This window comes from Zonotrichia leucophrys, chromosome 1A (assembly GCF_028769735.1).
Source record: "Zonotrichia leucophrys gambelii isolate GWCS_2022_RI chromosome 1A, RI_Zleu_2.0, whole genome shotgun sequence".
Taxonomy (NCBI): domain Eukaryota; kingdom Metazoa; phylum Chordata; class Aves; order Passeriformes; family Passerellidae; genus Zonotrichia; species Zonotrichia leucophrys.
Window position 1 is genome coordinate 28,307,318 of NC_088170.1, and position 16,766 is coordinate 28,324,083.

Here is a 16,766-nt window from a genome sequence, read left to right on the forward strand (position 1 = left end):
AACACTTCTGTGAATCTGAATGCAAACACATTTGTGCATCCTACTGCACTCAAGCCAGGAATAACTCCAAAACAAAATCCTGTATCTGGGATTGGAAGAAATATTTATAATCAATTTGACTGATTCACTAAACAGCATTAGAGGTTAATTTGCAAAGAATGAAAAAGGTCACTTTCAGCTATATTTAGCATAATGCCACTGCACTTGTTAAAAAGAATTGCATAAAACCCAAAAATTACATTCTTCACTATGAAAGTGCAACCAGTTATGCATGTATCTCTGTTAAATTAGACTTTTTCAGAATTAAAACTGATAGAGAGAAACCCCAAAGCCAGTAAAATCAACATGAATTTTGGTAGTGACTTCCTGAGGCTAGGATATCAACCATGAACTTAGCTCAGAACAACTGTCAGAGACCTTCTAAGGCTATTTATTGCATCTAGGTGATTAAAGAAGTCCTCATTTATGTTAGTAAGATTTTTCATGATAGCTGGATAATTAATATTCCATATACATCTTTCCAAATAATAATATTACATATTTTGATAAAACCAGATAAAAGCACAGTATTTTACAGTACCTTATCATGTAAGGACTCTTCCAGATTTTTCCTGAAACTCTCAGATTCTTGAATCAAAACATTCTACAAATAAAAATAAATAAAAAATAAGCAAGAAGGAAATCAGAGATATGTTAATGTATCAGATATCACTACGCTCATGTACAAGTTTACAAAGTTCATATATGTTAGACCTCAAAATTTAAATTCTTTAATGCTTCAGCTAGATCATATTATTATATTATACTAAATTTTAAATTTTGCAAGAATTCAAACATATAGGAACATGTGTCTTCTAGATCAGCAAAAACTTTGCATCTTGGTTCAACTGAGCAAATGCCTCATCTTATACAACCAATTCTCCCAACAACTTCTTTTGGCAAGCCTGTTTCTCACTCCATACCACATTTTGTTTCAATTATATAAGCCAGAAGTATATCCTCTGAGAAATTCTGAAATACCCTTCTGAAAAACACCGAAAGATTCCCCTCAGACCATACAGAAGGTGAATAATTAGAAGAGGGAGGGATTAAAGAGGGCAAATACAAAGGTCAGCAGCTTTGAGTTTTGCAGGACAACACTGTCTCACGTAGTGGAAAATCTGTGAATAACATTCCCTCTCCAAGGCTAGATGCTCCTTCTCCCGTGGTGACAGCATTTAACTCTTCCCAGAGGAAGTGAGGTGAAATCAGCATGTTAAAACACTGAAATGATGGCACATCTAAAATGGCCATTCCTCTGTTCTCATCCACCTTCTCTCACTGCCTCACGCAGCCTGTCACACACTGGTCCTTTCCAAGTCTTCATCAGGCTCTTGGCTGATAAACACGTGACTCAAAATGTTCAGCATTCTCGCAGCTCGTCCAGGAAGACACTTGAGCCCACTCTTGAGTTAAGAGTCAAATGTGTAAGTTGGACCACATTTGTGGTAATACTGGTAATACAAAACCAGCATGACGCCTCCATCCTGATAAAAGCAGAACATATGGGAAATCTTTATTAATCTAAACTTTATGCTGCTGTTTGTACTGTACCTTTTCTTCCAGTGCTGCCATTCTCTCTTTCAAGTGTAGTTGCAGACGCTCATTGGATTCTGTCAGAAGTCTGTCTACAGTATCCGATAATCTTTTGTTGTGCTCCTCATTCATTTTTTCTCTTTGCCTTGCCTTTAATGTAGAATAGATGAGATAGATTGGTAGGGTCCAAAATTAACCAGTACAGATATGTATAATTAAAAATAAAACAAGTAACTGTAACCATCTAAAAGAATTTGACAGGAAATGTAACTACAGTTACTGATTAATGCACATCCATTTTTGTAACAACAGAATGCTTTCAACTCTGCAACTGGACATAAATTAATGTATTAAGATGGTGAAGTAAAATAGAAAGATGCTGCCATCAGTGCTACAAACAGAATATTTACAAATAGGTCGTTTGGGGTACATAATGTAGCACTGGGTACACACTGTAGTTACTGGAGCACATAATGTAGCACTATACTGGCAAATGAAAAGTGCACAGAAGCTGTTTGCAATGCACATACTCTTTGAAGTTCCTGATTCTTCTCTTCAAGTTGAGCTTCTAAGTGTCTCATACGTTCCTCAATGTTTCCATGCCTTTCTTCTGCCTGTAAAAAAATTAGAAAAACTCTTTCTGTAATTTAGGTGTCTTTGGAAGTTTTTATTTCACTTAAGTTTAAACAAAACATAAAGCAAGCTACTACTAACTGCAAACTTAGTTTTCAGAAAATAAACTTTATTTAAACAGGCAGCTGAACAGCATTGCTTGAAATGTGTCAGCTACAAAGGCCTGTTACATCCAAGCATCAGCAAAACATTGGAGTTATTTATGAGCAATGAAATCAGCCAAATGTAACATGCAGACTGTGCATGGTTTGAACACAAACCTGCCATCGTAAAATTGTAAGCTCCTGAAGCACTGAACTGCACGATGGTTGATTATCAATTTAAAAAAAAACTTTAAAATGAAAAGAAATCAGATGGATTCTATTCAGCAATAGAAAGTAAAGTCCAGTAGGACTACCTTCCTACGTATGGAGATCATTTCTTGTAGTTTAGCTTCCATAACATATTGATAATCATCAGATGAGGTAGAAGAGGTTGGATCAGACTAACAAGTCAAGGAAAAGGAGAGGGACAAAATTGAAAAATCAGAACTAAAGACACTGACACTGAACAGAACACAGCACAGAATGCTTAAAAGAAAAGTGTGACTGAAAATTTAATACTTTTAGCTGACAGATTTTTACATGAAATAAACTACACTGATACTTGGTGAAAAAGATGCAGTTGATGTGGAGAAACTGAAAATAATGGAATGCTAAAGAAGCTATCAACCTACACATGGAATTACAAGGTTAGTGATGGCTGGCTGATGACACATGACTACAGAGTGGAATCAAAGCGATACTGTCTAATCTAATGTTGTTTCTCTCTCTCTTTTTTTTCTTTTTTTTTTTTTAATTTTGGTAAACTGAACGCCAGAATCACACTCCCAGAGGCCAACATCAGAAATTCCTGTATAATTCTTCTACCATTCTTTCTCTAGGAATGATTACAATGCATAAATACTACATAATGGATCAGTCAGTTACACCACTATGAAATGTCATGGTACATTCCCTAATTTCTAGAAAACAGAAAGAATGCCAAAAGAGACAAGGCTCAAGCTTTCATATGCCATTTTAGAATACACTATATAAGGCCTTTCATCCAAACAAACAATATAGTTTTCATCCCTTTGAAAAGATCCACCCTGGTGGATCTCTTTGGAAGATCAAGGTAATCAGATAAAAGAAGAACCTATAAATAAAAATTCATTAATAATAATGAAAAGTTATTACTGAGTATAGAGATGGTAATCCAACCAAAGATTCATTACTATTTCTGACAGAATCTGACCTTAATTGGGTCATTTGTGGCAAAACATGAATATTCATGTTATTGTCATATCAAACAAGTCTATGTTATTATTCAAAAACTAAAAAAGCCCTTTTAAAGAAGGGAAATGCTATATTAGTTTTGTTGCTATGGAAACAGGAATGTGCATAAGGCATACAGAGTGCTACTGATGACTGAGTTGTGAGCTCGCGCCTGTCAAATGCTATTTCACTCTGTCAGATTCACCCTCTCAAAAAGAGATCTGAACTCCATCTTTGGATGAGCAAACTTTAATATGCACAAGATATACTAATTTTACAGCTGTATTTTTGTGAGACTACTTTTCATATGCTTATCTACTCATGATTCATCAGATTAATTAAGAATAGGTATCAAAGTAATGCCAGATGTTCATAATAACTTAAAATTAACAATAACTTTAATTCAGTAGTATTATCAGTACCAAAAGTTCATACAGAAAGCAATCCTGTGATCTAGTAATTTATAAACATATACTGCAGCTTTTTATATGAAAACATCCACATAAGAAAATTCTGCTTTGTATAAATACATGAGTAGTGCTTAACCTTGAAGACCACTAGTATTATTTTCATAGTATATTCATAAAACTCATATTCTTGCAAAATTTAAGGGAAAGTCTTTGTAATTAAACTAATTTAGAAGTGCAGTTCTTGTTTCTGATCATGAAGCAGACATATTGTGATGTACTTGAATTTATTTAGTAGCTAAAATATTTTTTCTGTTTATTACAATTTGGACCACCAACAATACTTCTATGGTCTTCTTCAACTTATCTCTCCATTTTGCTTACTAGCTGGTTTCAGCACACCAGTGCTAATGCACTCCTTCCTCTCCCAGTTGGGTAGTTAGAGAGATAGGGTTGAAAAAGTTAAGTCTCTGTGCTGCAGAACAGATGTCTTTCTACAGAGTGACCAAGTTTTATCCTGCTCCGCAGAAAATAGAATTTTCCCCTTTCGAGATCTGGCTGCAGCATTAGTTCAAGGCCGCCCCTTAATGCATTTGCAAGGGTCATGAGATGAATTGAAATCACCAAAGCTCTGAGAAGACTTAAGTAATTCTGCATCTTTTGAAGCCAATTCCATTAGAGGGAGAAACAGAACCCACTGGGGACACCTTCCTACAAAATTAAACTCCTTATAAGCTTCATAAGCAGATTGCGAAACTTAAAAGCAAGTTATTTAAACTTCACTGCTTCTGATGCTTTGAGAGGCCATCTAGAACAGAGGCTAGAGAGTTAAAAGAATAAAGTAGGTATTTATTAAAAGGCCTTCAAAGGATACTCCTTGGGCAGTACAAGAGCCAGGCCAAGGCTACGCCCAAGATGGACAACAAGTGACGAGTTTTTAGACTTTTATAACTTTTGGTCCATTTTTAAATGTCCAATTACAGCTTCAAGTTATGAAGTCCCATCCTCCCAGACTGCTCTTCTCAGTTCACTGTTTATGACTTTTGGGCGTGAGGCTGCAATGGTCCTCTTGGTTCTCTGCCTGGAAAAGGATTGTTTTGCCTAACTGAACCATGAGGAGAACATGCTAACATTTTATATGAAGGTCAGAGTTATGTACTACTGCAGTACAGAGCATGGAAAACTGAAAGCTAAAGCCTGAGGCATCACTTCAGAACACTTTATTGCAGCTTAATGAAAAATATGAAGAAAACTAAAGTAAAACCACTAAGTTCAAAGGGATCTCATTCACATCCTCTGAAATGTGGTGCTAACCTGTCCTTGAAAAGAAAGTCTGTCTAGTTGGCTGTATAATTTATCTTTTTTTCAAAATAAAATGTAAATTTTTCAGTCCAAACCATGCCATAATAGCTTATCTGTCTAGCAGATCTTCTCAATGCAGAAAATAATTCTGATATTAGGTCTAACAATTTTTGGGAAAAAGAGAAGGAATGAAATTATTGTCAGAATTATGTACGTTATCTGAATTCTTATATAGACAATATCCTTGAAAGAACACAATATTCCCTTAAGATTCTTTTAGCTACCTATTATTTCATAAGTTTTCCTGCTTTAATAATTCAGCAAGGTATATACTACCTTTTCATCTCTTTGGTAGAACAGAGAAACTTGAAAATTAATTGAAATTCAAGATGCCTTAGAACCAAATCAAATGTCATTATTCTAAACACTGCAAATATATTAGAATATTTTATGTTTCCTTTATGTACCATGTGTTCTGAAAGCATTATTCTGTATCACTCTAAAAGGACTGAATTATTTTATAGACAAAATATTCAATAATCAGGCTCAAGTGCTTGTCTGGCAGAGAGCAAGCACAGGTGCACAGACTTAGTATCTACTCTGGGCTCTGAAGCTGCTTAGTGATTTTAACCAGTGGTTATTATGTGCCAACTGCAGGCACAGCTCCCTGCAGCAGGGATGGGAATCAAAAGGGCAGACAGAAGCACATGTACCTACTCCCATCTTTTCTGGCCTGCAGGAACCCACTGCAGACAAAGACCTCCAGGAACCAGTGTCCCCAGCTGGAACACACTCCCAAAATGAGGGTTGCAACACCTCCCACCACCCTTTACATTGAGTAAGGCCCCCAACCAAAGGGTCTCAACGAGACCCTTCCAAACAAAAAATCCCCTGTAGCAAGTCAGTTGTTAGATAAGGGATTTGCAAATCCTTCCCTAAGGACTTCCCCAGCCCATCCACTTAGAATTGATATACCTGTGGCTGTTACACTCTTTTGCTGCTCATTTGCCTTTGTAAGACCCAGAGATTATAAAGAATAAACTCTTTGAGAGACTTGGCAGCCTATAAAGTACTGAATGTGTCCATCTCAGCTTTGTAGTTTGAGGCACAAGGCAGAGACTGAGACACCAGTGCTTGTCATGCTTTCACAGCAGAATTTTAGGCACACGTGAGACAGCACAGACAACTGTGGACTCTGAGATTCCTAAAGAAAAGCTGGATTTCTTCCAACTACTTTTACTAGGAATTTATTGAGTTAAAAACCATAAAGTAGGGCTTACATGACTACTTGCTTGGCCGGCCTTACCCTACATTCTTTCTTCAATGTAAGACTTGCATGCCTGTTTGCTCCTACTCTGCACAGAAGGATTAATAGGACACATTGCAGGATATTCAGCAACTAGCATTTAAAGCACTTAGCCAGAACATTCAGTTAAAAATAGATTTGGGAAATCATGCACCTTAAACTGAACTAAAAATATGTGGACAAAAGCTAATGATATCTGACCCCTAGGAGAAACCAGCATGAGTCTTAAAATTCACTTTGCACTCTCTAGGCCATGGAGTAGCCAGCACAAGGTAGTAACAGCCAGGAAAACTGCATTGAGGGAATACCAAAGCAGCTTGTGTGATCTCTAGCCCTGTTAAAACTCTGCTGGTGCTCCTGCTGCTAATGCGCCCACAAAAAAGATGTTGCTTTCATATCATCTGCTGCTGATGGCACTGCACATTTTCTAGGTATTTGTATCTTAGTTGAAAAGAAAGAAATCCATATTCAGATGCAGAAATCACTTGTATAATATAGGTGCCATATTTTTTTTTTTTTTGTGCTGAGTTGCAGGAACAAATCTAAACTTCTCTAATGGTACAATCAATCCCTCCAGTTTTGAGACCTTGACTTTCTTAACACTTGCACTCTCCAGTTTTTCTACTGGCATCCTATGCTTTAGTCTATCCTTGGAATAAAGGCGTTACTCACAAAGAAAGAATGCATTATTGAACTGAGCTATGAAATTGAAGGTGAAAATAGGCGATCAAGGTGAGAGAGTTGCAACAGCTCACAAAGTTATCAGCTCCTTGCTCACATCTAACCTGTTAACAATGTGAGAAAATGAATTGGCTCAGGTGTCCCCTTTTTCTAAACCCCAACCTTTCAGTTACTAGATACTCACATCATCTTTCCCCTCCTTTGTTTTCCCACTACTTTCTGTACCTCCTAAGTTTTCAGTAAGCAGCTCCTTCAATTTAGCTTTGTCAAGGTTGCTTCTTTCATTTCCTCCTCCCATCAGGGCAAAGTCTCCCAAGAAAAGGGAAGATATTGTAAATGTGAAAATTTCTTTGGCTTCCCTCTCCTTCAAAGGTTTTTTTTTTTTTTTTTTTTTTTTTTTTTTTTGCCTCTAAGAGGATTTATCAACTTTCTTCTCCTGTCAACACATCATATTTTCTCTCTCTTGTTCTCAGAGAGATTTCTGTATTAACTATATCCACTCCTTGCAGGGGAATTTCTTTCCCCTCTTTCCATCCTCTTCATGGCAGACATACTCCTTCTACTTGTTTTGCAACTTCTTCCCTGCTTAAAGCAAACCACATCCCCACACTGACACAAAACAAGCATTATGTCCCACTTGCCTCCAACTCTCAAGTCATTTTTTATCACCTTTAAAATTAACTGAAGGTGTTACTATGCTAAATGTGGTTTATTATGGTATGGTTTCCTCTTCTCCATCTCAGTGCTTCTCTAGAGTAGCTGAAAAGCGTGGCTGGTATTTTGGTGACCTGCATACAGGAATGATGGTGTCAAATGCTGGCTGCTGTCTTGTGATCAGAGAAGTGCCTTGGTACCCCTGCTGCACAAGCACCCAGGGGGTGAAGGACTGCCAGTGGGGGTGAGTGAATGGAAGTAGGTGGATGCTGGCCGGCCCTAATAGACCCCTTCCTTGAACACATGCAAGGAGAAACTGTGTTTGATAGGCTATCCATGTGAAGATTCTGGATGCTCCAATGTCTGTCCCTTCTGGGAAAATAAGCATTTTGTGGGATAAAGAAAGGTTAATACAGGAGGAAGGTTCTTTCTACTAGGAAATGCCTCTTCTCTGGAGCAGGCAAACAGACCAATACTGTGAGAGTGAGTAGAAGGTGGCTCAATGAGTCATGGGAATCTCAATCTTGGGATACATGCTGAGAGCTGTGCCACTTGTCATGACGAGACAGGTACCAGTGTGATGGCCAGGCGGGACAGCACAGGATATGGGATCATGCTGTTCCAGGTTAGTCTGCCAGGGGCTGACTAACCCTCCAGGTGTCACCCAATGGGCAGAACACAGTGAAAACAAAGCCAAAGAAAAGTTCAAATGACTCAGTTAAATTTATGGGTACTTATCCAAGTTCACTGTATAGTCCAAATTTTTGGAAGTTCACTCCTTACGAACTAATTTGGGCATGGAAAAGTAGCAGAAAGACATATCACTAGCTTATATACATAAAAAAAGGAAAACCAACTAATTTTAAAAACTGACACGATAGAAGGATGGCAATTCATAGCCTTCATTTGCAGAATCCCAACCTGGATTTATTATGAGCAAGAATATTAAAAAATTGAATGCAGAACTGCAACATGCAACTTTTAAATCTATGAGGGTTGGGGTGGAAGTGGGGAATAATCACAGACAAATCCAGAACATATTTTTTCTGGTTTATCTCCACATGTAAGTAATTGTTCTTATATTTTACCCACAGTGTAGCAGATAACCTACATTACTTTATTTTAAAATACACATAAAGCAAGTTTGGCTTAACTCACCTCTTCCATATGATTGTAACCCTATTAATCTCAGAGAAGCCACTTTCATTGAAATAGTACTAAAGAAAGGAGAATCATTTTGACTTTTTTTTTTTTTTAGTGCAGAAACAGTAGCTGATTTGGTGGCTCCTCTTTTACTTGGTACACATAGACACTGCAGTGATCACACAGCTCAGGCAGACAGGCTTTGGGGATTCTGAAGCCAGATAATTTGAGTGCTACAGACAGCAGGTATGCTGGCACAAAGTCCAACCAAGGCAAAATTAATTAAGCATTATTCAGCCCCTCAGGCAGGACTTGCAGTTGTCAGTGAATAGCTGACCACATGTAAGAGCACACCAGCTAGCTAACTTAAAACTGCTTAAGTAAGCTGCAGTGATTACAGCATCCTTGGTTCAGAGCCTCATTTATGTGATCCATGAAAAGTAATGGACTTTAAACTCCAGAGCTCTCAAAGCAGCACTTTAATAAGCTCTGCAGTTTGCAAAGAAATTGTACACAAAAATAAACACATAGGTCACAGGCCTATTTAGCCTATTGGCCAAATTATGACATTCTTCTTCACGTCATATATTCCAAGGCAGCACAATTTTAAATGAAATACATATCTTCAGTTTTTTATGTAATCACTGAGAAATGAGCAGAACCAGCATTACAACCTATTTCTCAGAGTTTCTTGCTTGGCAAAAACTTTGATCAAGTATATCAAAGTGAAATGGGGTGGATCATCAGCTCTGTTGACAGCTCTCTAACCACATCCCATGAAATAATGTAAGAAGACAAACGGAGATGTATATTGCAGCTTTATGGTCACAATAACAACAGTATCTCATGGAAGTCCCTGAGTGTTCTGCATGGTTGAAATGGGATTTCTTCTTACGATTTTTGTCATTAATATATGTTCAAGGAAAAATGCAGTTGCAAGAAAAGACATGCTTGAGACTGCCAAATACTTACTGGTGGCTAATTGCTGGAGAACTTATTCAGGAAAAATCCTCTTAAAATAGAAAACAGTATTTTTAAGCTACTGAGGGCATTAGAATATATGATTATTTGCTGAATCAGAAACAATTGGAAGAAAAAAAGTTAAAATGCCAAGGGATTGCTCTTCTGCACACCTGAGTTTTTATTAAAATTCAATGAAATTTATTTGGTATTTCGTGTAGCTCTTTTTGCTGATTCTTCTTGCCTTCCTCCCCCCACCACCTCCCCCAATTTTCAGTCTTTGTTTCAGATTGACACCCATTCATACAAACCTAAAGTGACAGCACAAACCCTTGATTACTGAAAGCCTTCCTTTCTTTGTTTCTTCTGCTTAACTAAATTACTTAAAAATCAGATTTTATTAATGAGCTGCTCAGCGTTTACGGCTTCACTAAATATGGAAAACATAGGACCTGCAAAAGGTCCATCAAATTTAAAAACAGCTCAGCACATAAATAGAAGCATTCCTTGGCAATAGAGAAAGGAAAGCTTAGAAAAATCAGAATTATATATCATACAGTGTCTTAAATGCATTTTTCTTTGCCTGATTTCAAGAGACGAGGCATAAACCACATTATATGTCTTTAGGAAGCTGATAATACTTGAGCTATATTATTAACTACATGCACACCTGAAAGCATCAGAGTCCAAATATAAAAAGCATTATTGAAAATTTATCTTTATCTTCTTTTTTCTCTGTAAGATAGCAGCAATATAACAAATTTATAAGAAAAAAAATTAAAATCACTCAGTTTCACATTTTTCTTTGCAGATATATGATACAAAGAATTATTCAAAGCAAACCTTGTAAGCATGTACTGCAAGTTGCCTTCATTTGTGTTGCCCAAATGATCACACGTGCCACCAGGATTTGATTTTATAGCACTTATTGCAATAAAACTAGGTGGTTTTTTATGTACATAGTATACAAAAACATCCAGAAGAACTAAGTACCTGTAGGAAAGGGACTTCCCTCACTGCCTACCCTTAAATTAGAAACTCCCACACAGTAAAATGAGTCCTCCTAGAGTAAGTAATGCTCAATTGTACTGGAAATACATGACTCCCTTGTAAGCACAGCCTAGGCCAACTTACAAATAACTACTTTTTCTGTCATAAAAATGCTAAGAATTACAAACACGGCATTGAAACCATTCCCATTCACATGTTTATCAAGAAACATTTTCTTCCTTCAAATCGGCACAATGTTACCTTTGTTTTGTCCTTAAGGTGAGGAATCAGGCTGCAAATCAGTGTTAAACAATGGGGCTTCTGAAGTGAGCCTATTTCTCAGTACCTTAGTCAAAGCTGCAATTCTCTGAGCCAGTTCAGCCTCCACTTCAGGTAAGGTTTCAGCTTTTCTCATTGTCTGCTGCAGCTTCTGCTCAGCCAGCTCGAGACGCTCCTGCAGCTGCCTGTTCTTGTCTTCCAACTGAAAGCCAAAGGTAGATAAACAAGTATTAAAAAAAATAAATATTAAGGATTTCCCTTCCCTTTTTAAAGTATAAGTGCAATGATACAAAATTCACTAACAGCAAGACAACCTTTAGTGTGGGAGAGGTTACTGGAGAGGTATTAACTCAAGCATGGAACAATGTAGGCTGCCCGTCTTATTACTGATTTGAGGCTCAAGGATCTCGCAAAGGTGAATAAAAGGACTTGTAAGATGGCACTAATTAAGATGAAAAAGCTCCACTGATAGATGTGGTATTTATCTGGCAAAATAATAGCACTGGCACCAGTAAAATGAGGATTTTCTAAATGGATATACAGTCCATCTTACAGAAAAAATTTACATATGAGCTAAAATGGGAAAGAAGTACAATTCTGAAAGGATAGAATTCCCTGAATAAATTGCCAAACATAATTTTCTGAATGAATGGCAATCACATATTATGAAAAGTTAAAATTGACATTTCGTTCATTACAATTAAATCTCTTTTTACAAAGGTGAAATTGAGTGAGCTGTGATAACTATTAGAGAGAAATAGGAGGACTTTTTATAATTGCAGCATCTTCTGGCCTACTGAGATGCAGCACACAATTAAGATTTTTTTATGGTGGCTGCTTTCTTGTTCAATCCAGGTAATACAAGACAAAAGTGAAAAAGGAGTGTGATTTTAGATTCTTTTTTAATCCTTCAAAAAGCATGGAAAGCCAGGCTTTTCTCATCTCCATGCTGCAAATCAACTTTAAGTCTGACTATATATACTCTAAGCCTAGCTGCTTTGATTCCTGCTTTGAGCAGGCAGAACTCTGCAGCACAGCATGACTTGGGCAACAACAAGAACTCAGATACAAGTACCTTACTTTTTCCATCGTTGGCTGGTTTTTCCCCTGACAATTGAAGATACCTCTTAAAATAGTCTAAGGAAGCTGGCAAAAGCTGGAGAGTTTTAGTTCTGATGGTTTAGTTTCCCTGAAGAAGTATCAAATACATATATACACACAAAGATACAGGGAGATGTGTGCTTGTGTGTGCAAATATATCTGCGTACAATTATAGAAGCAGAGATTATCACATCACACAGGTTACTTTCCCATGTAGCACTTTAAATTGTTTAAAGACATGCTAGGAAAAAAAAAAGTCTGATGCTGAGGCTGGGTTTGAATGATACAGTATGATTTATATTCACTTCATGTTTGTTTTCAGTTTAGATCATATTCTTCAAATTACAAACCAGTGTTCTATGCTCAGTTTACATTCCAGATTTGGAATCGCCATGGAAACAAAGTACGATGAGAGAAAGCTGCACAGTCATGTTATAAGCTTTCTTAAAACATATTCTCAGTTAATTTAGCTTTTTAAAATTGTATTTGCACTCTACTCATTTGTAAAATCATTAGAATATATTGTATGCAAATTCTGATCTTTTCTGCAGAAAGGAATTTTTTCAGCTCAAGCTATTTTTTAGAAAATAAAATTCCAAAATTGCCACATAAGAAACCAAGATATTCCAGTACCTAGGGAATAAGACTGTGTGCACTTATGCAAGACTATCAGAAAACACAGTTATTTTCCAACATTGAATGTACACACTGAAATAATTGTACATAGCTGTAGTAGCTGATCCGAAATTTAGGGATGCTGAACAATTTAGGAATTTTTAGGATTAACTGATCTTTTGATTAAAACAGAGCAGATTAACCTAACAGAAACCTCTTGTAGTAAATTGTCATCAGTTTTCATTGTGCATGAAGAATACAAGTGGGTGATGCAGGTGCAGCACCTGGCGCAGGATGGCTTCCTTGTTGGCCAGCTCGTTTTCCAGCTTGTCGTTCATGTCGTGTATGGAGGTGGATTCTCTCTGAGCACTGAGGTAGCGCTTCTCCAGCGTAGTTATTCTTTCTTCCATATCCTCCTTTTGTGCCATTGCCTAATGTGACAGAAAAGCCCCCATCAGGAACCATGCAATTAAAATGCTACATAATTTTATACCAGTTTAATTTTCATGCTAGCAGTAGACAGGATTGTAAGGTAGGCTCAGTAGTTAATCTCCAGCTTTAAAGAGAATTCTTTGGGATTTCTTGTAGGTATGATACAGAATTACAGGATCAGCTAGGTTGAAAAAGACCTTTGAAATCATCAGGTCCAACCTATGACACAACTCCACCTTGTCAATTAAACCATGGCACTGATACTGTACCCAGTCTTTTGTCGAAAAGGAGCAGTGTAACAGGAAGATAACTAATGAATACTAAAATAGACTCCAGACGGCAACCATCCACACATAGTGAGAATATCTGCCTAAGAGATGACATACTGAGAAACATCACAATTTAAGAGGAGGAAAGAGATGGAAATTTAAATTTTACTTTCATTTATTGAGAGAAAGGAATACATTTCTAGTACTATTTCTCAACTTAAATTTTCTGCCTCCTATGTTTAAGAGCTTTCATTAGTGCTCAACTTTTGCTGCTCATATACATTGGCCTCTATCAGTTTGCAGTGGATATCAAAGGAACAACAATCAGGAAATATGAGGTGAACATGGTGAATTCCTTACCTCTCTAATGTCTCTCTGGTATTTACTGTTCATTTCCTCTGTTTTAATGAGCTCCTTTCTCGTAGTCTCTGCTTCCTGCTCTACCTCTCCCACCCGAGAAGACAGTGCAGCCAAACGCTCCTTCATCTGTGCCATTTCATAGTTTTGCTTTTCCAACAGCTCCTGAAGCTCAACAACTTGGCTGGCTTCATCATTTGAGTCTATCGAGCCATTGGATAGGCGCTGTTAATGGAGAAGTGACATTGATTAATTATCTTTTAACGTGGGCTCTAGCTAAAGAATTTCTAAAGAAAAGACTATTTTAGAAATTATCAAAGTAACTAGGAAGGGAAAAAACATTTTCACAGTAGATAAGATAGGTATAGGTACAAAAAAATCACAGAACATTAATTCATATAATTGAATTCCAGAAAGTAGCATCACAGAGAGATGTAAACGCTTGCATTAAGAGCAGAATACTACACGTAAAAAGGCTTAGTTTGGCATTATGACTATTTGAGTACAGATTACAACAATACTTCTAAAAATCACCAAATTGCTTTCATTGGTCTTAACTAAACTTACATAGCACTCTAATGTAAATAAAGTTTACATCATTTGCAAAATATACCATGCTGCAGACAGGAAACAACATTAATAAATCACAAACTCAGTGTACCAGAAAGTGCTTTCAGTCTGGACAACATACTGGTGAGATTTACATTAGAAACAAGTTCTGCTGAAGTAATTTATGTGCTGCTGAAAGCCTTGGTGTGAATATAGTTACAAAGGAAAAAAAAATCAAAATTCCATAACACATGCTGCATTTGGGATATGATCTCAGCAATATGATTTATATTCCAAATGAATGATTTCAGAATAGAAGTGCATTCACCAGCGGGACTTGCTGGTATTGCCTCATTTGAGCAGATATTAACATTAACCTTTTCCAGCATAGGCTAAGCTTATCGTTTCATACAAATTTAATACTCTCATGTGAAAAAAAACCAGGCATAATGAACAAAAAATATCAGAAATATTTGATTTGACCTGCAACATGAAAAAATAAAACCAAGGTGCCTAACCTGGCATTAACTTTCTTGATTATGTACAATTTTATCAGCAAAATTTATATTATGAAGCAAAGTATTTTGCTGTAACTATAGTTTTAAATATGATACAGAAATATTGGTCCTAAAAGGTCCTTATTGTTCTTCAGGTGATAATGTGTACATCAATGTAGATATGAAAAACTCCTAGCAGGGTCTGAGGGGAAACCAGCTTTCATTAGCACTTTGTATTATTATTGTCTAAATATCTCTATATAGAAATCCTCTAGCATATTCTAAGAACATTATTTAATGGCTTGAACTGAACTCTTTTCTCACTCAGACATAAAATGAACCCAGATCAAGATCACATGCTCCACTGTTTATCACTGAATAAAATTACTTTAAAAATTCATGACATCCAGTAACTCAGTTTCAAAGTTGTATTCTTTATACCACCTAATTATATTTTAGATATTTTATGTTAGTGCTGAAACATTGTTGATCTACTTTCAGGACACAATGGTAAGATGACAATAGCAAATTAAAAACTTATTTACACTTAGTTTGGGATTTTGGACATGTTCAATTTTTCTGCTTAAATCAAAACACTATTAATATGTAGCAGTCACAAACTAAATAGTACTCAAACAGGAAAAGACAGCTAAACCATCATACTTTGAAAATTTTGAAAATTTAAGATAAAGATTTATCTATGACAATTATAATTTCTTTTACAGTTATAATCTCATACAGCAATTTTAGCCGTTTCTGCAGGTCAGCAAATCTTATCTTGCATGGAATTTGCCATGCAGTTCTCTGAAGAGCAGTCCAGGAATGCTGCAAAGTTATAATAAGCCAAATACCAAATCTCAAATGCAATAAATGGCATCTGTTCATGTACCTTATGTGACACAAACCCTGTTAATTATGAAATGGCAACCCGTGGGATCTGGGAGTACATTCACTGCAAGAGAAGTATTCTCCTTTCATTAATGAAGCTTTTTTCCTTAAGATATGAATAACTAAACCTCATAGAAATTAAGTCTGAAGAACAATTTTTTCTACTAATTTACTTGGTATCCGAGATTTCTGGAAAGACAAGTGATACTGCAGTTACAATTTGTCTCTCACCACTAAACCAATGCTGTGATTGGTACATACATACAATTATGTATGCAGGTACTTTGATCTATGCACATTAACTTCCCTCTTAGCTCTTTGATGAACTCTTTTCACCAAGTGCTTCAATTCTAGTCATCATTCAGCTTTGCTTTAAATTTTTCCTGTATTCATATATAGAACTGGTTGGTATTTAAAATTTCCAACTTACTAAAAACATCAACATTTTAGTTTTCCTCAGTAAAATCAGGATTTTAAAAAAGCTTTTGTAAAGACATAAATAAAAATCTAAAAAACTCAGTTTAAAATCTGGTGTATTTTGAATTTTGAAGCATGCTTTAGAAGTTTACTAAGGGATTTTAACTGACATTTTGTCACTTTTATGCCTTGCTATTATTTTATGATATATCCATTATATAGGAACATTACATACAGCAATCACTTTGAAAGACCACAGGTAGAAAGTTACTAAGTCCTAATTCAAGAAATACCTGATATAACATTCCTCAGTTTTTTAAGGAGGGCTTTTATCAACAGTTATGGTAATAATTCCCCTTCTCTCCCCCACAAAAATAGCTTGAACAAGAATGTGAAAATATAGTGTCAGTAGAAGG

The 16,766-nt window shown here is 36.3% G+C and overlaps 1 protein-coding gene across 8 annotated transcripts in view; it reads right to left on the bottom strand.

Moving 5' to 3' along the window:
- The window catches only part of PPFIA2 (PTPRF interacting protein alpha 2), a 288,804-nt gene that overhangs the window by 51,936 nt on the left and 220,102 nt on the right, over positions 1-16,766 (bottom strand). For 5 of the 8 annotated variants that reach the window (XM_064702001.1, XM_064702000.1, XM_064702005.1 and 2 more), the window contains 7 exons: positions 14,003-14,224; positions 13,226-13,372; positions 11,293-11,427; positions 2,606-2,692; positions 2,106-2,189; positions 1,594-1,725; positions 581-643 (listed from right to left, as the gene is read on the bottom strand). In XM_064702001.1, the coding sequence (XP_064558071.1) occupies positions 581-643; positions 1,594-1,725; positions 2,106-2,189; positions 2,606-2,692; positions 11,293-11,427; positions 13,226-13,372; positions 14,003-14,224 (870 nt within the window). The remainder of the gene's footprint in view (positions 1-580; positions 644-1,593; positions 1,726-2,105; positions 2,190-2,605; positions 2,693-11,292; positions 11,428-13,225; positions 13,373-14,002; positions 14,225-16,766) is intronic. The other 3 variants (XM_064702003.1, XM_064702002.1, XM_064702006.1) reach the window with 1 other exon arrangement.